This window comes from Phyllopteryx taeniolatus, chromosome 10 (genome assembly GCF_024500385.1).
Source record: "Phyllopteryx taeniolatus isolate TA_2022b chromosome 10, UOR_Ptae_1.2, whole genome shotgun sequence".
Classification (NCBI taxonomy): Eukaryota; Metazoa; Chordata; class Actinopteri; order Syngnathiformes; family Syngnathidae; genus Phyllopteryx; species Phyllopteryx taeniolatus.
The window spans coordinates 5,679,676-5,704,737 of record NC_084511.1 but is presented as its reverse complement, the minus strand read 5'-3'; the positions used below and the strand labels follow the sequence as shown (position 1 = coordinate 5,704,737).

Genomic DNA, 25,062 nt, shown 5'->3' with positions numbered 1-25,062 from the left:
AGGATGACCAGGCTGCAATGGATGTCGACTGGGCAAGATTTATCCCATAGTCTGGTGCTCTCCAATGTTAATTACGATGAAAGATGCTGTACAATGTTCATTAAGAAATGCATAAGAGTCAATTTAAAGAGAAAAGGCGCCACAGGGTAAACTCCTTTGGTGGTTCTGCCTCAAGACCTGGGCCTGTCGGTCAGAGCGGAATCCTCCATGGCAACAACTCTGAGGGAGGAGGTCCACCTCAGCTCTTGTCCCACTTGGTCGGTGCAGAACCCTAACAGTAACACCCTTAGATTCGGTAATGACCCTCTCTCCGAGCAGTAGATGAGGATGGAGTAGATGGGACAAGCGGCAGTAAAACAGGCCTACATGTACTTTAACTAAATGCCAAAGAGTAGAAATAAGTCTTTGTCTTGATTTAAACATTTCTACTGAGGTAGTAGCTGTAATATCTGCAGGTCGGTCATTCCAGAGCACTGGTCCGTGAATAGAAAATGCTCGAGAGCCTGCGGACCCCTTTCTGGCTCTCGGAGTCACCAAAACACCAGCGTTTTGCGAGCGTAGGTTTCGGAACGGAACATACAGTACATCTAATTCAGCGAGCTACGAGGGTGCTAACCCGTGTAATATTTTATAACAGGACCTTAAAATCACATCTCAAGTAGACCGGGAGCCCATGCAAGTTTGCCAGAATGGGGGTAATATGATCAAACTTTCTCGTCCTCGTCAGTCTTGCTGCAGCATTTTGTACTAACTGCTGGCTTTTAATATTAGACATGGAAAGACCAGAAAGCACATTACAATTGTCAAGGTGAGACATAACAAATGTATGGACTATGATCTCTGCGTCACTAGCTGATAGGATGGGCCATATCTTACTGATATTGCGAAGATGAAAAAAAACGGAGTTTTGGTAATATTCTTAAAGGTCAGAGGACAAAGATGTTTGAAATTTTCTTGATAACTCTAGAAACCCTTTACAAACCACAGCTGCCATTTCAAAGTGGTTATATAGCAGCTACACAGCAATTAAATCGATAAATATGATTCAGAATGCGCCTTCTGCTTTTTGCATCGAGCGCCTTCCGGCCTTCGGGTCTATCCGGCGCTGTGACGTAACACGAGCCAAACAGCCTGTTCATTCGGCGTTATGTGCTATTGTTCCATGCTGTTGTTCCCGTCCTTGTCGTATGATTTAGCAATGTCACGATGGTTTATTGTGTGGCATTAGGTTGTACAAATGGTTCAGGACTTTAAGCAAGAGTTTATTGGCTTTCCAAGTGAAAAAGTAATACGTGACCAGTGGATAGGCAATGTCAATCGACGGGAAGAAACGTGGTCGGGTATGGATGCCTAGCAAGCATTCCAAACTCTGTGCTGATCACTTTGAACCAGCGTGTTTTGAGAAACATTTAGCAGAAAGCATTGGATAAGCAAGTGTAGTTTGGCAGACGCTGAAACCAGCTGCCGTGCCAACTATTTTTCCTACAGCCATCGGGACCTCAACAGCCAGCAAGAGAACTAAAACTCGCAGCCGTCACGGTGCAGCGGCGAAGCGGCTCAGACAAGAGGTGAGGATTTCCTTGTATATACCTACGACTCTGTTATGGTTATTATGCACTGGGCAGTAGTTAAAAAAGACCCACAAAGTACAGACTCTCGTCTGTACTTTTGCCTATATGACAAGCCAACAGACATGGCAAAGACTTTCTGTGTGGCGTGTTATAAAGCTACTTGAGCGAGGGGCACAGAATATATAGGAATACTGCATACTATGTAAAAGTTTGTGCCGTGTCACTGAAACATATATGAATATGTAATACTTACAGTCATGCTTAAAAATATTGTCCCCCCCCTCGGGGTGCCATTATTTCTACCCAGAATCAGAATCAGAATCATCTTTATTTGCCAAGTATGTCCAAAACACACAAGGAATTTGTCTCCGGTAGTTGGAGCCGCTCTAGTACAACAGACAGTCAATTTACAGAACACTTTAGAGACATAAAGACATTGACAAAAAACAATTGTGCAAAAAGATGCAGAGTCCTCTAGCACTTAGAGCAGTTCGAATGGCTAATATCGCAATAGTCCGGTGCAATGACCATTGTGAAAAGGGCACTGAGACTTCAAGGAGTGTATGCGGTTTAAAGTGACGAGTAGTGCGATAATCTGGGACAATGGTTGTGCAAATGTTACAGATACTCCTCAATCAGTGTGCAAATGGAGCAGATGCTACTCTGGCATGAGTGGCCAGTATATGCAAATAGTGCAGCACGGCGAGACAACTACAGTGAGTGCACGAGTAATACATAATTGGCCCCACAGAAATGTGACAACGAACTCAAGTCTAAAAATTGCCAGCTTGTTGTAATGGAATTATAAATTAGCTGTTTAAGAAGTTGATTGCAAGAGGGAAGAAGCTGTTGGAATGTCACCCACTTCAGGTCCTGGGAGATTGTAATTCCAAGGAACTTGAAGGTCTCGACGGTTGACACAAGGCAGCTGGACAACATGAGGGGCAGCTGTGGCGAAGGATGCCTCCTAAAGTCCACGATCATCTCTACAGTCTTGAGCGTGTTCAGCTCCAGGTTGTGTCGGCCGCACCACAGCTCCAGCCGCTCCGCTTCCTGTCGATATGCAGACTCGTCACCGTCCTTGATGAGGCCGATGACAGTGGTGTCATCTGCAAACTTCAGGAGTTTGACAGTTGGGTTCGCTGAGGTGCAGTTGTTCGTGTAGAGAGAGAAGAGCAGCGGAGAGCGGACACAACCTTGGGGCGCCCCAGTGCTGATGCTGCGTGTGGATGAGGTGGCCTCCCCCAGCCTGACCTGCTGTGTCCTGCCCGTCAGAAAGCTGTAAATCCACTGGCAGATGGCAGGTGAGATGCTGATCTGGAGAAGCTTGGATGAAAGGAGTTCAAGGATGATGGTGTTGAACGCTGAGCTGAAGTTGACGAACAGGATCCTCGCGTAGGTCCCTGCACTGTCGAGGTGTTCTAGGATGAAGTGCAGTCCCATGTTGACTGCATCATCCGCAGATCTGTTCGCTTGGTAGGCAAACTGCAGGGGGTCCAGCAGGGGACCTGTGACACTCTTGGGAAAAAGCATGGGGAAAAAGAAGAGTTTTTAACCTGGACTTAAAAACATGCACACTTGGGGCTGACGTCACTTCTGTTGGCAACTTATTCCATTTGTGTGCAGCATAATAGCTAAATGCTGCTTCACCATGTTTGCTTTGGACTCCACTATTTGACCTGAGTCTGTCGATCTCAGAGCCCTACTGGGTTTGTATTTAATTCATGTATTCAGGACCTAAACCGTTTGGTGATTTATACACCAGTAGCACCATTACAATAGTCAAGTCTACTTGAGATAAAAACATGGATGAGCTTCTCCTGGTCTGCTTGACACATGCAAGGCATCACTCTGGATATGTTCTACAGATGGTAGAAGGCAGTTTTAGTAATTGATTTTATATGACTGCTGAAAGTCAGGTCGGAATCTATCAGAACACCAAGGTTTCGGCCTTGATCTTTGGTTTTTAAAGAGAGTGACTCTTTATTTAGTATTTATTTATTTATTATTTACGAGCAGAAATCTTCTTTTCTTTATTGCCAAAAACAATTATCTGTTTTATTGTGGTTTAATTGCAGAAATTGTCAAAAAAAAAAAAAATGTACCAGCATTACCAGATAACAACCCTTTACTGCTCAGTGACTGTTTTTTTTTTGTCAATGTCTTTCTGTCTCCAAAGTGTTCTGTAAATTGACTGTCTGTTGTCGTACTAGAGCGGCTCCAACTACCGGAGACAAATTCCTTATGTGTTTTTGGACATACTTGGCAAATAAAGATGATTCTGATTCTGATGAGATTGAACACTTCCAGTGGTTACAAAATAACTCCTTTCCTCCAGGTAGGACCTGAACCATTTAAGGACTTCCATTTAGTCCTACTCACGTTTCCAACCTGTTCAGCAGTATATTATGATCTACAGTTGATTGCAAGAGGGAAGAAGCTGTTGGAATGTCTACTAGTTCTAGTTTGCATTGATCGGTAGCGCCTACCTGAGGGAAGGAGCTGGTGACCGGGGTGGGGAGGGTCCGAGAGGATTTTGCATGCCCTTGTCTTAGTTCTGGCAGCGTGCAAGTCCTCAATGGTGGGTAGGGGGGTACCGACAATCCTTTCAGCAGTTTTGATTGTCCGTTGCAGTCGGAGTTTGTCCTTTTTTGTAGCAGCACCAAACCAGACTGTGATGGAAGAACACAGGACTGATTCGATGACCGCTGTGTAGAACTGTCTCAGCAGCTCTGGTGGCAGGCCGTGCTTTCTCAGAAGGCGCAGGAAGTACATCTCTGCTGGGCCTTTTTGAGGACGGAGTGGATGTTGGTCGCCCACTTCAGGTCCTGGGAGATTGTAATTCCCAGGAACTTGAAGGTCTCGACGGTTGACACAAGGCAGCTGGACAACATGAGGGGCAGCTGTGGCGAAGGATGCCTCCTGAAGTCCACGATCATCTCTACAGTCTTGAGCGTGTTCAGCTCCAGGTTGTGTCGGCCGCACCACAGCTCCAGCCGCTCCGCTTCCTGTCGATATGCAGACTCGTCACCGTCCTTGATGAGGCCGATGACAGTGGTGTCATCTGCAAACTTCAGGAGTTTGACAGTCGGGTTCGCTGAGGTGCAGTCGTTCGTGTAGAGAGAGAAGAGTAGCGGAGAGAGGACACAACCTTGGGGCGCCCCAGTGCTGATGCTGCATGTGGATGAGGTGGCCTCCCCCAGCCTGACCTGCTGTGTCCTGCCCGTCAGAAAGCTGTAAATCCACTGGCAGATGGCAGGTGAGACGCTGAGCTGGAGAAGCTTGGATGAAAGGAGTTCAGGGATGATGGTGTTGAACGCTGAGCTGAAGTCGACGAACAGGATCCTCGCGTAGGTCCCTGCACTGTCGAGGTGTTCTAGGATGAAGTGCAGTCCCATGTTGACTGCATCATCCGCAGATCTGTTCGCTTGGTAGGCAAACTGCAGGGGGTCCAGCAGGGGACCTGTGACACTGGTCCAGCACAAGACGTTCAAAGGACTTCATGACCACAGATGTCAAAGCGACAGGCCTGTAGTCATTCAGACCCGAGATTGCAGGTTTCTTGGGGACTGGGATGATGGTGGAGCGTTTGAAACAGGATGGAACTTCGCACAGTTCCAGAGATCTGTTGAAGATCTGAGTGAAGACTGGAGCGAGCTGGTCCGCGCAGACTTTGAGGCAGGATGGGGACACGTGGTCCGGGCCTGCAGCTTTGTTAATCTTTTGTTGTTTGAAGATGCGTCTCACATCCTGTTCATGGATGGTTAACGCAGAGGTCAGAGGTGTGATTGTGGTCGCGGGTGCGGCCGGCTTGGTGTGTGGTGTGAAACTGTCCTTTTCAAATCTGCAGTAGAAGGTATTCAAGTCGTTGGCTAGTGTGCTATTGTTCTCAGCTTGGGGGGATCGTCGCTTGTAATTAGTCAGCGATTGGAATGCATGCCAGACTGATTTAGAGTCGTTTGCGCTAAACTGTTTTTCCAACTTTGCTGTATAGATCCTCTTTGCAATGTTAATTTCTTTGGTCAGCTGGTTTCTAGCTCGATTATACAGGGCCCTGTCCCCGCTCCGATATGCATCCTCCTTAGCTTGGCGAAGCTGCTTAAGTTTAGCAGTGAACCACGGCTTATTGTTGTTGAATGTGCGAAATGATTTTGTTGGTACACAGACCTCTTCACAGAAACTGATATAGGATGTGACAGTGTCCGTATATCCATGACTATAAAAAGGTTTTTGACATACTGTCACACATCGACCCAGTGGCCGCTCTCTTTTTCTGTTGTGCAGCTGCTACTTGGCTGCTTGTCGTCGTCACTGTCAGGTTTCGACCTCCTGATCGTCTCAAACATGTACGGTTTGATGTTGCCAATTTCAGTCGGGTGCTCCTGTACGTCGAAATCCTCCTCCTCATATTCCAGCACGTTTCCCGCCATTGCGTATAGAGTGTAGCGCGCTGTGTTTGTCAATTGCAACGTCACGTCTGGTAGCCCTTGCGGTGGATAGAGTAACCCCACCCCGGTGCGCTTGCGCTTCGGGTATGTTCAGGGAGTGCTCAATACGCGTAATAAAAAAGTAATTTTTAGCAAAACTATAGTTGAAAACTTGCTGGAAGTTACGTGCATGTATTGCATAACATATAAACAATGCAAATATGAATTTTAACTAAGCCCATAACATCTTTGTCATCTGACCTTTAATGTGCTTTTTAAAGGGGAGAGTTGAGTCAAATATTACGGCGAGATTTTTTGCTGACTCACTTTGAGTAATGGCGTTTTTGTAAAAAGTCAGAGTGGTGTCCTTAAACAAGTGGCTATGTTTAGCAGGGCCAGTTATAAACACCTCAGTTCTCTCAGGGTTAAGGAGAAAAAAGTTACAGGACATCCACTATTTAATCTCAGCAAAACACGACTCCAGATTAGAACAATCGCTTGGACAATTAGTTTTAATGGAATGTATAGCTGAGTATCGTCGGCATAATAGTGAAATCGAATCTTTTATTTGCGTATGATATCGCCAAGTGGCAGGATATAAATACTGAACAAAACAGGGTCGAGTTCTTGCAGGACTCCACAAGTGACATTACAATACTCAGAGGTCACATTACCATGAATTGCACGGTTACTCAGGTTGGGTTTTTTGAGTAAGGGTAAAATAATGGCTGTCTTGAAAGTTTAAGATTATGGTCTCTGATAAGATCATTGATGAGCAAAGCTTTTGAGGAAAGTGATCTAATATTCATAAGACCGATTTCCATTCAAGTGGGCTGATCGGTGCTATTTGCCCCCAAGTATTCGTAGTAGTCCATCCATCCATCCATTTTCTATACCGTTTATTGCGGGCGTCCTGGAGCCTATCCCAGCTATCTTCGGGCAGGAGGGGGGGTACTCCCTGAACTGGTCGGCAGCCAATCACTGGGCACATATAAACAAACAACCATTCACACTCACATTCACACCGACGGGCAATTTAGAGTCTTCAATCAACTGACCATGCATGTTTTTGGGATGTGGGAGGAAAAGGGATTACCTGGAGAAAAACCATGCAGGCACGGGGAGATCATACAAACTCCACGCAGGCAGTGCCAGGATTTGAACCCTGGTCCTCAGAACTGTGAGGCAGATGTGCTAACCAGTCAATCACCATGCCGCCTATTCGTAGAAGTAATATTAATAAAAATTGCGTTATCGAGACCCCATATTTCGAGTTGCTGTGGGCGTGGCGAGAGATTAATACTGCAGGAATCTGGTAGTTATTTCTCGACTTGTCATAGGTAGAACAAACCGGGGAAGCAAAGCAAAGCAAATTTATTTATATAGCGCATTTCATACACAAGGTAACTCAATGTGCTTTACACGATTAAAACCATTTAAAAACAAAGAAAAAAAAATCTTATAAATATTTAAAACATCCATCCATCCATTTTCTGAGCCGCTTCTCCTCACTAGGGTCGCGGGCGTGCTGGAGCCTATCCCAGCTGTCATCGGGCAGGAGGCGGGGTACACCCTGAACTGGTTGCCAGCCAATCGGAGGGCACATAGGAACAAACAACCATTCGCACTCACAGTCATGCCTACGGGCAATTTAGAGTCTCCAATTCATGCATGTTTTTGGGATGTGGGAGGAAACCGGAGTACCCGGAGAAAACCCACGCAGGCACGGGGAGAACATGCAAACTCCACACAGGCGGGGCCGGGGATTGAACCCGGGTCCTCAGAACTGTGAGGCTGACGCTCTAACCAGTCGGCCACCGTGCCGCCATATTTAAAACAAAGAGGGAAAAAAATAAAAGTACAATAAAACAGCGTACAGTGCAAGAAATATCATTTAAAAGTGGATATGCTCTAAAACGCATGGGGGAAAAGAAGAGTTTTTAACCTGGACTTAAAAACATGCACACTTGGGGCTGACGTCACTTCTGTTGGCAACTTATTCCATTTGTGTGCAGCATAATAGCTAAATGCTGCTTCACCATGTTTGCTTTGGACTCCACTATTTGACCTGAGTCTGTCGATCTCAGAGCCCTACTGGGTTTGTATTTAATTCATGTATTCAGGACCTAAACCGTTTGGTGATTTATACACCAGTAGCACCATTACAATAGTCAAGTCTACTTGAGATAAAAACATGGATGAGCTTCTCCTGGTCTGCTTGACACATGCAAGGCATCACTCTGGATATGTTCTACAGATGGTAGAAGGCAGTTTTAGTAATTGATTTTATATGACTGCTGAAAGTCAGGTCGGAATCTATCAGAACACCAAGGTTTCGGCCTTGATCTTTGGTTTTTAAAGAGAGTGACTCTTTATTTAGTATTTATTTATTTATTATTTACGAGCAGAAATCTTCTTTTCTTTATTGCCAAAAACAATTATCTGTTTTATTGTGGTTTAATTGCAGAAATTGTCAAAAAAAAAAAAGATGTTCCGGCATTACCAGATAACAACCCTTTACTGCTCAGTGACTGTTTTTTTTTTTTTGTCAATGTCTTTCTGTCTCCAAAGTGTTCTGTAAATTGACTGTCTGTTGTCGTACTAGAGCGGCTCCAACTACCGGAGACAAATTCCTTATGTGTTTTTGGACATACTTGGCAAATAAAGATGATTCTGATTCTGATTCTGATGAGATTGAACACTTCCAGTGGTTACAAAATAACTCCTTTCCTCCAGGTAGGACCTGAACCATTTAAGGACTTCCATTTAGTCCTACTCACGTTTCCAACCTGTTCAGCAGTATATTATGATCTACCGTATCAAAAGCCGCACTGAGGTCCAACAAGACCAGAATTGACACCTTTCCCGAGTCAGTATTCAACCTTATATCATTTAGCACTTTGATAAGAACAGATTCTGTACTGTGATGAGTTCGGAAACCTGATTGAAATTTGTCAAAAAGTCCATTCAAGTTCAAGAAATTGCTGAGTTGATTAAAAATACCTCTCTCAACAATCTTGGCTACGATAGGGAGATTTGAGATGGGTCTATAACTTGCTAACATGGAATGCAGCCCTATGGGGGGCACAAGTCAGTGCAAACTGTAGGCCGGTCCCAAGCCCGGATAAATGCAGAGGGTTGCGTCAGGAAGGGCATCCGGCTTAAAACCTTGCCAAACAAATATGAGCGTTCATCCAAAGAATTCCATACCGGATCGGTCGTGGCCCGGGTTAACAACGTCCGCCACCGGCGCCGTCAACCTGCAGGGCGCTGTTGGAAATTCAGCTACTGTGGGTCGAAGTCAAAGTCAAAGAAGAAGAAGAAGAAGAAGAGGTGGAAAGCGGGTTCTTCGGCAGAAAGAGAAGAGGAAAACACAGAGCCTAGAACTGAATGTGGGGACTTTGAATGTTGGGACTATGACAGGAAAATCCCGGGAGTTGGTTGACATGATGATTAGGAGAAAGGTTGATATATTGTGTGTCCAGGAGACCAGGTGGAAAGGCAGTAAGGCTAGAAGTTTAGGGGCAGGGTTTAAATTATTTTACCATGGTGTAGATGGGAAGAGAAATGGAGTCGGGGTTATTTTAAAAGAAGAGTTGGCTAAGAATGTCTTGGAGGTGAAAAGAGTATCAGATCGAGTGATGAGGCTGAAATTTGAAATTGAGGGTGTTATGTGTAATGTGATTAGTGGCTATGCCCCACAGGTAGGATGTGACCTAGAGGTGAAAGAGAAATTCTGGAAGGAGCTAGATGATGTAGTTCTGAGCATCCCAGACAGAGAGAGAGTCGTAATTGGTGCAGATTGTAATGGACATGTTGGTGAAGGTAATAAGGGTGATGAAGAAGTGATGGGTAAGTACGGTATCCAGGAAAGGAACTTGGAGGGACAGATGGTGGTAGACTTTGCAACAAGGATGCAAATGGCTGTAGTGAACACTTTTTTCCAGAAGAGGCACGAACATAGGGTGACCTACAAGAGCGGAGGTAGAAGCACACAGGTGGATTACATCTTGTGCAGACGATGTAATCTGAAGGAGGTTACCAACTGTAAGGTAGTGGTAGGGGAGAGTGTGGCTAGACAGCATAGGATGGTGGTGTGTAAGATGACTCTGGTGGTGGGGAGGAAAATTAGGAAGACAAAGGCAGAGAAGAGAACCATGTGGTGGAAGCTGAGACAGGACGAGTGTTGTGCAGCTTTTCGGGAAGAGGTGATACAGGCTCTCGGTGGACGGGAAGAGCTTCCAGAAGACTGGACCACTGCAGCCAAGGTGATCAGAGAAGCAGGCAGGAGAGTACTTGGTGTATCTTCTGGCAGGAAAGGAGAGAAGGAGACTTGGTGGTGGAACCTCACAGTACAGGAAATCATACAAGGAAAACGGTTAGCTAAGAAGAAGTGGGACACTGAGAGGACCGAGGAGAGGCGAAAGGAATGCATTGAGATGCGACACAGGGCAAAGGTAGAGGTGGCAAAGGCAAAACAAGAGGCATATGATGACATGTATGGCAGGTTGGACACTAAAGAAGGAGAAAAGGATCTATACAGGCTGGCCAGACAGAGGGATAGAGATGGGAAGGATGTGCAGCAGGTTAGGGTGATTAAGGATAGAGATGGAAATATGTTGACTGGTGCCAGCAGTGTGCCAGGTAGATGGAAAGAATACTTCGAGGAGTTGATGAATGAGGAAAATGATAGAGAAGGGAGAGTAGAAGAGGCAAGTGTGGTGGACCAGGAAGTGGCAATGATTAGTAAGGGGGAAGTTAGAAAGGCATTAAAGAGAATGAAAAATGGAAAGGCAGTTGGTCCTGATGACATTCCTGTGGAGGTATGGAAGCATCTAGGAGAGGTGGCTGTGGAGTTTTTGACCAGCTTGTTCAATAGAATTCTAGTGCGTGAGAAGATGCCTGAGGAATGGAGGAAAAGTGTACTGGTGCCCATTTTTAAGAACAAAGGTGATGTGCAGAGCTGTGGCAACTATAGAGGAATAAAGTTGATGAGCCACACAATGAAGTTATGGGAAAGAGTAGTGGAGGCTAGACTCAGGACAGAAGTGAGTATTTGCGAGCAACAGTATGGTTTCATGCCTAGAAAGAGTACCACAGATGCATTATTTGCCTTGAGGATGTTGATGGAAAAGTACAGAGAAGGTCAGAAGGAGCTACATTGTGTCTTTGTAGATCTAGAGAAAGCCTATGACAGAGTACCCAGAGAGGAACTGTGGTACTGCATGCGGAAGTCTGGAGTGGCAGAGAAGTATGTTAGAATAATACAGGACATGTACGAGGGCAGCAGAACAGCGGTGAGGTGTGCTGTCGGTGTGACAGAAGAATTTAAGGTGGACGTGGGACTGCATCAGGGATCAGCCCTGAGCCCCTTCCTTTTTGCAGTGGTGATGGATAGGCTGACAGATGAGGTTAGACTGGAATCCCCGTGGACCATGATGTTTGCAGATGACATTGTGATCTGCAGTGAAAGCAGGGAGCAGCTGGAGGAACAGTTAGAAAGATGGAGGCATGCACTGGAAAGAAGAGGAATGAAGATTAGCCGAAGTAAAACAGAATATATGTGCATGAATGAGAGGGGTGGTGGGGGAAGAATGAGGCTACAGGGAGAAGAGATGGCAAAGGTAGAGGACTTTAAATACTTGGGGTCAACCGTCCAGAGCAATGGTGAGTGTGGTCAGGAAGTGAAGAAACGGGTCCAAGCAGGTTGGAACGGGTGGAGGAAGGTGTCAGGTGTGTTATGTGACAGAAGAGTCTCTGCTAGGATGAAGGGCAAAGTTTATAAAACAGTGGTGAGGCCAGCCATGATGTATGGATTAGAGACAGTGGCACTGAAGAGAAAACAGGAAGCAGAGCTGGAGGTGGCGGAAATGAAGATGTTGAGGTTCACTCTCGGAGTGACCAGGTTGGATAAAATTAGAAATGAGCTCATCAGAGGGACAGCCAAGGTTCGATGTTTTGGAGACAAAGTTAGAGAGAGCAGACTTCAATGGTTTGGACACGTCCAGAGGAGAGAGAGTGAGTATATTGGTAGAAGGATGATGAGGATGGAGCTGCCAGGCAAGAGAGCTAGAGGAAGACCAAAGAGAAGGTTGATGGATGTCGTGAGGGAAGACATGATGGCAGTTGGTGTTCGAGAGGAGGATGCAGGAGATAGGCTCTCATGGAAAAGGATGACGCGCTGTGGCGACCCCTAACGGGACAAGCCGAAAGGAAAAGAAGAAGAAGAAGATGGAAGCGGCCAGCGTTCTATTTTTTAGCAGAGCCTTAATAGCAGCTACTTTAAGAGCTTTAGGAAACTCGCCTGACTGAAGTGAGCAATTGATTATTTGCTGCAAATCAGCTAGCACAGACTTCGCAATAGCTTTGAAAAAGTCAGATGGTATTGAGTCAAGACAGCTCATTGATGGTTTCAGCTGCTGAACTGTTTTCTCGACGGTTCTTTGGTCGACTGTATCAAATTCTGACAATAGAGTTTTTCCTGGGTGGCTTGTACCATTGAAGCCGATATGTATCACTATATCCGATTAGCTAGTTTTGGTAGCCCCACGCTGGTGTCTCGGTCTAATGCGAGTCAGCTCTCTAAGGCTAGTTTCAATGTTGAGTGCTATGGCCCCAGAAATACACATTACAGTGCCTGGGTTTTTTAAACTTGATGTTATGAGTGATGAAGTCACCTATGACTAACTTGTAGGAGCCAGTAGACTGAGTAGAAATGGTACTAGCTAAAAGAGTGAATCTGTTGTGTCTGAATAGGCTCACTATGGTTAGCTAGCCACTTGAGGCTAATGCTAACAGGGCTAGTAGGGTGGCTATCAGGTGTGCCTGCCACATTTACAGTTACCAAACTATTCTGCTGTAGTTGGCGGATACGTCCCTCTAGGAGGGAAAGCCTCTCAAGGAGAAGGATGCAAGTGGTGCATGAGTCCATACGCATGTTTATTTTGGTCGGAGTTTGGAAGGCGAAGTCTGTGGGACAGCCGAAGATCCTCCTTGGTGTCCTGCAGTGGTGCAACTGAAACTTGAAAATGGGGCTACTCCGCTCTCAAAAATTCAAAAAGTTAAAACGAAGGTAAAAGTAAAATGTCAAAATGTAATTATATGGCTCTGGATGTTGTAGGGGTGTCCTGGTTGACACGCCTATGCAACATCGCGTGGACATCGGGGGACAGTGCCTCTGGATTGGGAGACTGGGGTGGTGGTCCCCCTTTTTAAGAAGGGGGACCGGAGGGTGTATTCCAACTACAGGGGGATCACACTCCTCAGCCTCCCTGGTAAGGTCTATTCAGGGGTGCTGGAGAGGAGGGTCCGTCGGGAAGTTGAATCCCAGATTCAGGAGGAGCAGTGTGGTTTTCGTCCTGGCTGTGGAACAGTGGACCAGCTTTACACCCTTGGCAGGGTCCTCGATGGTGCATGGGAGTTCGTCCAACCAGTCTACATGTGTTTTGTGGACTTGGAGAAGGCGTTCGACCGTGTCCCTCGGGTGGTCCTGTGGGGGGTGCTTCGGGAGTATGGGGTACCGAACCCCCTGATACGGGCTGTTCGGTCCCTGTACGACCGGAGTCAGAGTTTGGTCCGCATATCCGGCAGTAAATCGGACTCGTTTCCGGTGAGGGTTGGACTCCGCCAAGGCAGCCCTTTGTCACCGATTCTGTTCATAACTTTTATGGACAGAATTTCTAGGCGCAGCCGAGGCGTAGAGGGGGTCCGGTTTGGTGGCCTCAGTATTGCATCGCTGCTTTTTGCTGATGATGTGGTTCTGTTGGCTTCATCAAGCCGTGACCTCCAACTCTCACTGGAGCAGTTCGCAGCCGAGTGTGAAGCGGCTGGGATGAGAATCAGCACCTCCAAATCTGAGACCATGGTCCTCAGTCGGAAAAGGGTGGCGTGCCCTCTCCAGGTCGGGGATGAGATCCTGCCCCAAGTGGAGGAGTTCAAGTATCTTGGGGTCTTGTTCACGAGTGAGGGAAGAATGGAACGGGAGATCGACAGGCGGATCGGTGCAGCGTCTGCAGTGATGCAGACTTTGTATTGGTCCATTGTGGTAAAGAAGGAGCTAAGCCGAAAGGCAAAGCTCTCAATTTACCGGTCGAGGTACGACGGTATCACAGACATCTGTGTCAACCATTCAGCGTTCGAGGGAAGAATGGAACGGGAGATCTACAGGCGGATCGGTGCAGCGTCTGCAGTGATGCAGACTTTGTATCGATCCGTTGTGGTAAAGAAGCCGAAAGGCGAAGCTCTCGATTTACCGGTCAATCTACGTTCCTACCCTCACCTATGGTCACGAGCTGTGGGTCGTGACCGAAAGAACGCGATCCCGGATACAAGCGGCCGAAATGAGTTTCCTCCGCAGGGTGTCCGGGCTCTCCCTTAGAGATAGGGTGAGAAGCTCGGTCATCCGGGAGGATCTCAGAGTAGAGCCGTTGCTCCTTCACATCGAGAGGAGCCAGATGAGGTGGCTGGGGCATCTGATTCGGATGCCTCCGGGACGCCTCCCTGGTGAGGTGTTCCGGGCACGTCCCACCGGGAGGAGACCCCGGGGACGACCCAGGAGACGCTGGAGAGACTACATCCTTCGGCTAGCCTGGGAACGCCTCGGGATCCCCCCGGAAGAGATGGATGAAGTGGCTGGGGAAAGGGAAGTCTGGGCGTCCCTGCTAAAGCTACTGCCCCCGCGACCCGACCTTGGATAAGCGGTAGAAGATGGATGGATGGATGGTAATTAAATGAGGGGAATGGGTGAAGAGTTCGTCTCTCGGACATTCACAGCGTCATGTGACTGGAGCAGCGTCTGGAGTGGTGTCTGACGTCACCTCCAGGATCAGGCAGACTCAATTTTATTGAGGCTTCAATTCTTGTCGACACTCTCTCTCCATTAATGTCTTTTTATGGTTTAAGAAATGTGATAAAGTACAAAACACTGTATATACAGCATGAAACACCTATACAGGCTTGCTGTTCAGGGCGTCCACGTAAACGATCACTCAATGTGTGGGGATGCGTCGGCAACTCTTATTTTAATGCAATGGTCCTGTCCAGTCGTGTTCGACCACCTCACGCAGTGTGTGGCAGACTCTAGACCAGTATGTTTCATGCAGTTCATGTGCGAGTTAATAACAAACATTTTAGGCCTTGCAAAAATTATAGACTCGGAGTATATCTATCTGACCAAGATATTGACTGAAGAATTTTTGCAGAGGAACTTCTCCAGCGCTTCACCCGTACTGGAGCACAACAAACACACACATACCAATGGACCACTGTGCCTAGCTTTTGACATTACCACGGCTGTTCTAGAGCATCGTGTCTTGTTTGGGCTTTCAAAGGGGACAATCAGAAGGCGCATGAAACATACTATATACAGTACCTCAAATATGCACGTTAACTGGGAGGGCTGGCACTGAATTTGTTTTGACAGAACACCGGCCCCAGAGAAGAGCTCATGCTGGAACAAGCGATTTGATTGGATCTGAATCGGCGATAGTCCTGCCTATCTCCTGCCCACTGAGTTTGATGGCAGAGAATGACAGACACATTATACATTTACATTTCATGATGCGCACGGGACCACGAGTGCCCAAAATAAAAAATAAATAAATAAAGAAAAATTTAAATAAATAAACATAGAAATAAATAAGTATGAGTAAGTGGAGAAAAACTAAACTCCAAATTGACTACGACCTCTAAAAACAGACTTTGTAATTTTAACCAAGCGTCATTCAGGGCTAGACAGCAACACTTTTCTGAAATCATCAGTAAGAACTGCAACAATACTCGCACTCTGTTTGCTGTGGTTGACAAAGTCACAACACCCCCCCTCCCTCATTGATCATTGATCAATTGATGTTGAAACCATCAATGAGCTGTCTTGACTCAATACAAGATTTTTTTCAAAGCTATTGTGAAATCTGTGCTAGCTGATTTGCAGCAAATAATCAATCGCTCACTTTAGTCAGGCGAGTTTCCTATAGCTCTTAAAGTAGCTGCAATTAAGCCTCTGCTAAAAAATAGAATGCTGGACGCTTCCATGTTAGCAAGCTCTAGACCCATCTCAAATCTCCCTTTCATAGCCAAGATTGATGAGAAAGTTATTTTTAATCAACTCAGCAATTTCTAGAACTTAAATGTACAGTGTTCCCTCGTTTTTGATGGGGAACAGAACCCCCCGCGAAAGGTGAAAAACCGCGAAGTAGGATTTGCCCCCCCAGGAATTTTCGTGGATGTGTATGTGGGTACCAGAATGTTTAAAATATCTAAACAGAATTTATCTTCTTCTTCTTCTTCTTTTCCTTTTGGCTTGTCCCGTTAGGGGTCGCCACAGCGCGTCATCCTTTTCCATGAGAGCCTATCTCCTGCATCCTCCTCTCGAACACCAACTGCCATCATGTCTTCCCTCACGACATCCATCAACCTTCTCTTTGGTCTTCCTCTAGCTCTCTTGCCTGGCAGCTCCATCCTCATCATCCTTCTACCAATATACTCACTCTCTCTCCTCTGGACGTGTCCAAACCATTGAAGTCTGCTCTCTCTAACTTTGTCTCCAAAACATCGAACCTTGGCTGTCCCTCTGATGAGCTCATTTCTAATTTTATCCAACCTGGTCACTCCGAGAGCGAACCTCAACATCTTCATTTCCGCCACCTCCAGCTCTGCTTCCTGTTTTCTCTTCAGTGCCACTGTCTCTAATCCATACATCATGGCTGGCCTCACCACTGTTTTATAAACTTTGCCCTTCATCCTAGCAGAGACTCTTCTGTCACATAACACACCTGACACCTTCCTCCACCCGTTCCAACCTGCTTGGACCCGTTTCTTCACTTCCTGACCACACTCACCATTGCTCTGGACGGTTGACCCCAAGTATTTAAAGTCCTCTACCCTTGCCATCTCTTCTCCCTGTAGCCTCATTCTTCCCCCACCACCCCTCTCATTCATGCACATATATTCTGTTTTACTTCGCCTCTTGTTTTGCCTTTGCCACCTCTACCTTTGCCCTGTGTCGCATCTCAATGTATTCCTTTCGCCTCTCCTCGGTCCTCTCAGTGTCCCACTTCTTCTTAGCTAACCGTTTTCCTTGTATGATTTCCTGTACTGTGAGGTTCCACCACCAAGTCTCCTTCTCTCCTTTCCTGCCAGAAGATACACCAAGTACTCTCCTGCCTGCTTCTCTGATCACCTTGGCTGCAGTGGTCCAGTCTTCTGGAAGCTCTTCCCGTCCACCGAGAGCCTGTATCACCTCTTCCCGAAAAGCTGCACAACACTCGTCCTGTCTCAGCTTCCACCACATGGTTCTCTTCTCTGCCTTTGTCTTCCTAATTTTCCTCCCCACCACCAGAGTCATCTTACACACCACCATCCTATGCTGTCTAGCCACACTCTCCCCTACCACTACCTTACAGTTGGTAACCTCCTTCAGATTACATCGTCTGCACAAGATGTAATCCACCTGTGTGCTTCTACCTCCGCTCTTGTAGGTCACCCTATGTTCGTGCCTCTTCTGGAAAAAAGTGTTCACTACAGCCATTTGCATCCTTGTTGCAAAGTCTACCACCATCTGTCCCTCCAAGTTCCTTTCCTGGATACCGTACTTACCCATCACTTCTTCATCACCCTTATTACCTTCACCAACATGTCCATTACAATCTGCACCAATTACGACTCTCTCTCTGTCTGGGATGCTCAGAACTACATCATCTAGCTCCTTCCAGAATTTCTCTTTCACCTCTAGGTCACATCCTACCTGTGGGGCATAGCCACTAATCACATTACACATAACACCCTCAATTTCAAATTTCAGCCTCATCACTCGATCTGATACTCTTTTCACCTCCAAGACATTCTTAGCCAACTCTTCTTTTAAAATAACCCCGACTCCATTTCTCTTCCCATCTACACCATGGTAAAATAATTTAAACCCTCCCCCTAAACTTCTAGCCTTACTGCCTTTCCACCTGGTCTCCTGGACACACAATATATCAACCTTTCTCCTAATCATCATGTCAACCAACTCCCGGGATTTTCCTGTCATAGTCCCAACATTCAAAGTCCCCACATTCAGTTCTAGGCTCTGTGTTTTCCTCTTCTCTTTCTGCCGAAGAACCCGCTTTCCACCTCTTCTTCTTCTTCGACTTCGACTTCGACCCACAGTAGCTGAATTTCCAACAGCGCCCTGCAGGTTGACGGCGCCGGTGGCGGACGTTGTTAACCCGGGCCACGACCGATCCGGTATGGAATTCTTTGGATGAACGCTCATATTTGTTTGGCAAGGTTTTAAGCCGGATGCCCTTCCTGACGCAACCCTCTGCATTTATCCGGGCTTGGGACCGGCCTACAGTTTGCACTGACTTGTGCCCCTCATAGGGCTGCATTAGAATTTATACTTTACATAATTGAGACAAAGATTACAACAGCACACGTATTAACTTAAATCTTTAATTATAAAACCTTATACAGGAATTAACATTTATTATACAGTAATTTTGTCCTGATAATATTAGTGTCCAAACTCACTGTCTTTTCCCTGCAATCAGCAATCCACAATGCCAATGCCGCTTCCATTTTCACAATTCTCTTATTATGCGGAGTTACCACACGTTTCGCTTCCTTATTGAAGGTTATTGAAGGAGTTTTGCGGATGTTTGTGGCGATATGGCTGTATTTATTTCTTTTTTTTTTAATGAATATTTTGGAAAACCCCGCGAAGCACTGAAGCGGTAAAACGTGAAGCACGAAGTGGCGAGGGAACACTGTACAAATTTCAATAAGGTTTTCGAACTCATCACAGTACAGAATCTGTTCTTATCAAAGTGCTAAATGATATAAGGTTGAATACTAACTCGGGAAAGGTGTCAATTCCGGTCTTGGATCTCAGTGCGGCTTTTGATATGGTAGATCGTAATATACTGCTGAACAAGTTGGAAACGTGGGTAGGACTAAATGGAACAGTCCTAAAATAGTTCAGGTCCTACCTGGAGGAAAGAAGTTATTTTGTAACCATTGGAAGTGTTCAATCTCATCGAATGGCAATCACCTATGGGGTCCCTCAAGGGTCAGTTCTTGGACCCCTCCTGTTCAGCTTGCACATGCTACCCTTGGGTCAAATTCTTTAGAACTTTAATTTTGACTATCATAGCTATCCAGATGACACACAGTTATATCTAGCAGTGTCTCCAGATGACTACAGTTCAATTGAGATGTTGTGTCACTGTCTAAAACAGATAACTGGATGAGCCATGATTTTCTTCAGTTAAACCACAACAAAACTGAGATAATTGGTTTTGGCAATAAAGAAAATAGGATTGCTGTTAGTAAATACCTGCAGTCACTGTCTTTAAAAATCAAAGACCAAGTCGGAAACCTTGCTGATAGATTCCGACCTTACTTTCAACAGTCATATCAAATAATTTACTAAAACTGCCTACTACCATCTGAAGAACATATCCAGAGTCAAGGCTTGCATGTGCCAAGCAGACCAGGAGAAGCTCATCCATCCTTTTATCTCAAGCAGACTTGACTATTGTAATGGTCTTCTGACTGGACTCCCCCAAAACAGCATTAAACAGCTGCACCTCATTTAGAATGCTGCAGACCAGAACAGAGAGGTCAGAGCATATTACTCCAATTCTAAAGTCTTTACACTGGCTCCCAATCAGCTGTAGAATAGATTTTAAAGTTCTGCTACTGGTCTATAAATCACAAAATGGTTTAGATCCTGAATACATGACAGAAATGCTAATGGTATATAAACCCAGTAGGGCTCTGAGATTGACAGACTCAGGTCAAATAGTGGAACACAGAGTCCACAGGAAACACAGTGAAGCAGCATTTAGCTATTATGCTGCACACAAATGGAATAGGTTCCCAACAGAAGTGACGTCAGCCCCAAGTATGAATGTTTTTAAATCCAGGTTAAAAACTCTCTTTTTCTCATGCTTTTTAGAGCATTTCCTCTTTTAAATTATATTTCTTGCACTGTACGCTGTTATAATTGTACTTTTTTTCCTCTTTGATTTCAATGTTTATAAGCTGTTTTTTCGTTCGTTTTTTAATGCTTTTAATCATGTAAAGCACATTGAGTTACTTGTTTTTGTGCTTGTTGTTGTTTTTCTAACATTTTACGCATGTAGTCAGCTAAATTAGCTTCATCATTTGTTTTCCATTGGTTCTTAAATTGACGTAGTTTATAAGGCCTTCCAAACAATGTTTCATAGGATGTTAGGCCTGAAGTACTTGTTATGTTTATATACAGCTTTACTAATTCCAAACACTGTGTCCACGGCCTTCCTGTTTCTTCAATGCACTTTTTTAGTCTGTTTTTTATTGTTCCATTCATCCTTTCCACTAATCCAGCGCTCTGAGGGTGGTAATGATTCTTTAGCTCAATGTGAAACATCACTCCTATCTTTTTCACAATTTGGTTAACAAAATGGGTACCGTTATCACTGTATATTTTTTCAGGAATACCATATCTTGGAATGATATCCTTACAAAGTGCTTTTTCCACTGTCAATGCATCTGGATATTTGATTGGGAAGATTTCTATCCATTTTGAAAATGCATATATAATGACCAAACATATTTTTCCCTCACTTTGGTTTAATTCAATAAAGTCCATATGGATAATTTGAAACGGGTATTGTGGTGTAGGGAAGCGTCCTCTACGTAGTCTCAAATTACCTTGTGGATTGTGCCTTGCACATGTCAAACATGCCCTACAAAGAAGAATTAAAACCATAAGTTGTATAATATTGATGTATCTGCCCCACCATCCCTCTTGTTGAAACGTGTTACACCGTGACTCAATATAGCAGCCCATTTGTATAGATTTTTTGGTAGGATAGTTTTATTATATTTTGTCATACATAGATGTCTTTTTGTAATGTTGATAAGAATTCTGCATGTGTAACCAATTTGCCTGTTGATGATATCATGCCTCTATTCTTCCAATATTGTCCAAAGGTGTGTACTGTGGCAAATGCATATTGACTATCTGTGTAAATAGTAACATCCCTTCCTCTCATTATTTTACACACTTCTGTTAACGCTACTAATTCTCCTGTCTGAGCTGAATAATTTGATGGTAACCGCTCAGCTTTTATTATAGGGTCTTTAGTCACTACTGCATAACCTGTTTGTGTTCTCCCTAGTTCATTTTTCTTAGATGAGCCATCTACAAATAGGACCTCTCCTTTTCCTAAAGGCTAATCTTTCAGGTCACTTCTGCTTTTGGCTGTTGTTTCTGCTAACTCTTGACAATCATGTTTTATTTCACAAAAAGCTTTTTCTGCTTCATCAATCCACTTTAAGGGTGATGTCATTTTGAGGTCTTCCTCATACATCATTTTACTCAGGTGCGCAGTGATTTCCGCATAATTTTGAACCCAGATACTACAATAATTTGTTATCTTCTACTGCTAACACATGTGTATGTCCTGCAGCTGCTTCTTTTTATTAAGGCTTGAGTAGGTGGTATCACATTCCATGACCTTTTAAGGATGTGGTCAATGCCTGGAGGTGTGGGGGCTTTATTGCCTTGTGGCAATCTAGCAAAAGTGTATCTTAAACCTCCAAATGTAAATGCAAACCAAAACTGACTATCCTTATCTAAGGGTATAGAAAATAATGCATTGCTGATATCTACTACAGTAAAGACTGTAGCATCTGGCCTGAGTGTATTCAACAAAGTGTAAGGGTCAGGCACACATGGAGCTCTTTGAATGACTGCATTATTTACTGCTTGTAAGTCTTGCACCATGCGGCATCCTACAGATTGTGGCACTTTCTTTAGTGGGAATATTGGAGTGTTGCATGGCGAGTCATCACATTTTACTATTACTCCAGCAGCAATCAAATCTTCAATTACTGGTTTGATGCCTTCATATGCATCCTGTTTCAATGGCTATTGTCTCACACAGTCTCACACATGTATTCAGTATTCTGCCTGATTTGTACTGGTAAGGTTCCTTTTATTAACCCAACATCTGTAGGACCTTTAGACCATAACTTCTCTGACACTTCCTTCAACAAATCTTCCTCATCCTCAGTGAGCATTAAGTCTCATTTTTGCTGAGAATGTAGGTGTATCCCTTCTTGTGCCTGAATTGTCCAAAATAGTACCTTTCTTTCTAATCATGTTGAGGCACTTATTTCTGTATTGGTTGAAAAGGTAACCCAATCAGTTGCTTCCTCACCTTGTTCAACTATTCTCCCTAAGTCTTTCCATTTTTTATGTCTATTTTTGTACAATGAGATGTGGGGCGGAGTCCACATTCTAAACAGTGCTTCCATCTTTTCATTTAATGTCACTCCTGCAACTGCTCTACTTTCTGTATCAGTGTATAAATAAGTCACAGTGACTCTGGCTGGTGTTATTTTTGCCAATTTTCTCTCATATTCCACATCTGGACCAGGTGTACCTTTGTACTAGAGTGTAATATGCAAATCATTCTCTGACATTTTGTCTTGTAATTTGGGGATCACCTTTTTCCCTTCAGTCATTAATGCTGTTACTGATTCTTTTTATCTTTCATTTATTTATTTATTTATTTTCAGGATGGAGGGCGTGATTTCCGTACTCCTCCAAGGTGCCTGTAGGCAGGCCAATGTAATGTTTGTTAACCCAGCTGCGAATTGCGTCTTTTAAACCTGCATGGAGAGCATTCTTCAACTGCTGTTGAAATGGCTCATTTACATCTCCATCCTCCTGTAGGCTACCGTGAGTCTTGAATACAGTTGTCATTCTTACTCTGTATTCCTCAAAAGGCTCATCATCCTTTTGTTTTACTCTTGCTATTTCAGTGTAATTTACTCTCTGTCTGAAACGCTGGGTTGCTCTGTTAATTAATCCTTGCACCCGGTGTCCCAATTTGCGACTATCATGGGCCAAAATCCCATTTTCATCTCTTGGATTCCATGGTCCTCTAATATTATGCCAATCTGGACCCATGGCCGTCATCCACACTTGTTGGATTTCCGCACCATTTAAATAATATGATCGCCTTAAATTTTCGCCTCCACAAACTGGTTTATGTCTGCTTTATGTGGTGTCAGTCCTTCTACGGTCTTTTTGACGTCGTCCATAGTCCAGGTCCATCCATCCATCCATCCATTTTCTGAGCCGCTTCTCCTCACTAGGGTCGCGGGCGTGCTGGAGCCTATCCCAGCTGTCATCGGGCAGGAGGCGGGGTACACCCTGAACTGGTTGCCAGCCAATCGCAGGGCACATAGGAACAAACAACCATTCGCACTCACAGTCATGCCTACGGGCAATTTAGAGTCTCCAATTCATGCATGTTTTTGGGATGTGGGAGGAAACCGGAGTACCCGGAGAAAACCCACGCAGGCACGGGGAGAACATGCAAACTCCACACAGGCGGGGCCGGGGATTGAACCCGGGTCCTCAGAACTGTGAGGCTGACGCTCTAACCAGTCGGCCACCGTGCCGCCTAGTCCAGGTCCTATAAACTAAAATAGTCGGGTCAACGCTAAACGCATGCTTTGAAATAGGATTAGAGGATAACTTATATACTTTTATTCTGACACATACTACCTACCACTAACACACTTTGAGAATCACTGCTCTAGTGGAAGAGCATTTGCATTACACTGTATACCAGTGGCACATATCGATGAACAAAGATATATTATTTGTAGTGAATAAATATTTTTTTGACCACTTAAATGAAATGGCATTGTCTTTTCTAAAGGATCAGCCTCTCCCGGCAAAACGACCCAAGACGAAGACACAGCTTCATGGTGAAAGTCCAATCTCAACAATGTCTGGAACTCCTGCAGATGATGGTGACCCACTTGAGGAGAATCAAGAGAGATGTGAAAACAATGCAATGGAGGAGGAGGAGGTTGTGAAGAGGGCGGCCAAGAGGCGAGCCCAGCCAGAAGAAGAGACCGAGGATATTGGCAGTGAAGTCAAGAAGAAACACCTTGAGCCAAAGGCTCTGCTTCTTGTGAAGTCGTCTGAAGAGACCGCCATGCCGGCAAGCGCAGGAGATACAGTATACATAGAAGAGACAAGGGTGATCGAACAAAACAAAGAGCTCACCAACACCAACACCAACACAGGTGCTTACTCGGACTGCAGGGAAGATGCAGAAAAAGGAAGCTTTCAGAGCAGAGTGACGTTTTGTCTTTATTCTCATCAACAGAGGTCAGCATGGGAAGAGGAAGTGAAGAGGAGGAGTACATCGACGTGGTTGGAGGGTTGGAATCCATCCCCGATCCGGTCTCCATCACCTGGTCACTGTCTTCAGTGAGCGAGGAGGAGGAGGTCGACGAGGAGATCGACATAATAGGAGAGGCAAACTTAACTTCTATCTCTATCTGACCAGTTTTGCTACAATAAAAGTTCTCTTTGATTCCTCACGCTTGATTTTGTACCCACACACCACTTAGAAATAGAGGTACTATTGATTTCTGATACTTTTGTTTATAAATTTATGAGTCAGTAGCTGTTTGAATCACATTGTCATTTTTTAGAACAATGGAACTATGGCAGAATGGAATGGAATATATTGATTGGCTGCAACCAGTATAAGCGCTGTTGATTGTCGTAATTTGAAGAACATGTCAGCTATGGAAAGTACTGTAGCTCAATTCCCTGCTCTGGGGCATCATTTATCAACGCTGCATATGCACAAAAAAGGACCTGAAAGATGCAATCGCAACTTACGGCGCAAAGTATGTTACCTATCAAAAAAAAAATTGACAGGCAAAAGTGTGTACATGAAGGGAAACTTTAACCCATATTTAGCGACACAGTTGCAGGGATCTCGTTTGATGTGCGTCCTGCTTCTGCGATGCACAAAAATTAGCAAGGACTCATAATGTATGATCGATATGTGTCCATGGGCGCAAAGCATGGCTTAAGACTAGCCCTACGTATATATGTGTGTGTTGTTGAAGTGCTTCCATGCACAACAATTCCAAGGAGTAATCCAAAAGTATGTGTCCGACCAACAGCTGCTAGACAATCAGAGGCAGAGTACGGCGGGTTATCGTTCGATAAATAAAATGAACATGAAAGTTTGTTCCCGAACCGATAAATT

At 44.9% G+C, this 25,062-nt stretch overlaps 1 protein-coding gene across 2 annotated transcripts in view; it reads left to right on the top strand.

Annotated features, from left to right (window-relative positions):
- The window catches only part of LOC133485264 (uncharacterized), a 53,030-nt gene extending 28,655 nt beyond the window's left edge, over window positions 1-24,375 (top strand). For both annotated transcript variants that reach the window (XM_061788696.1, XM_061788695.1), the window contains 2 exons: window positions 23,707-24,079; window positions 24,163-24,375. In XM_061788696.1, the coding sequence (XP_061644680.1) occupies window positions 23,707-24,079; window positions 24,163-24,341 (552 nt within the window). In that variant the 3' untranslated portion in view covers window positions 24,342-24,375. The remainder of the gene's footprint in view (window positions 1-23,706; window positions 24,080-24,162) is intronic.
- Window positions 24,376-25,062: the final 687 nt, after the last annotated feature.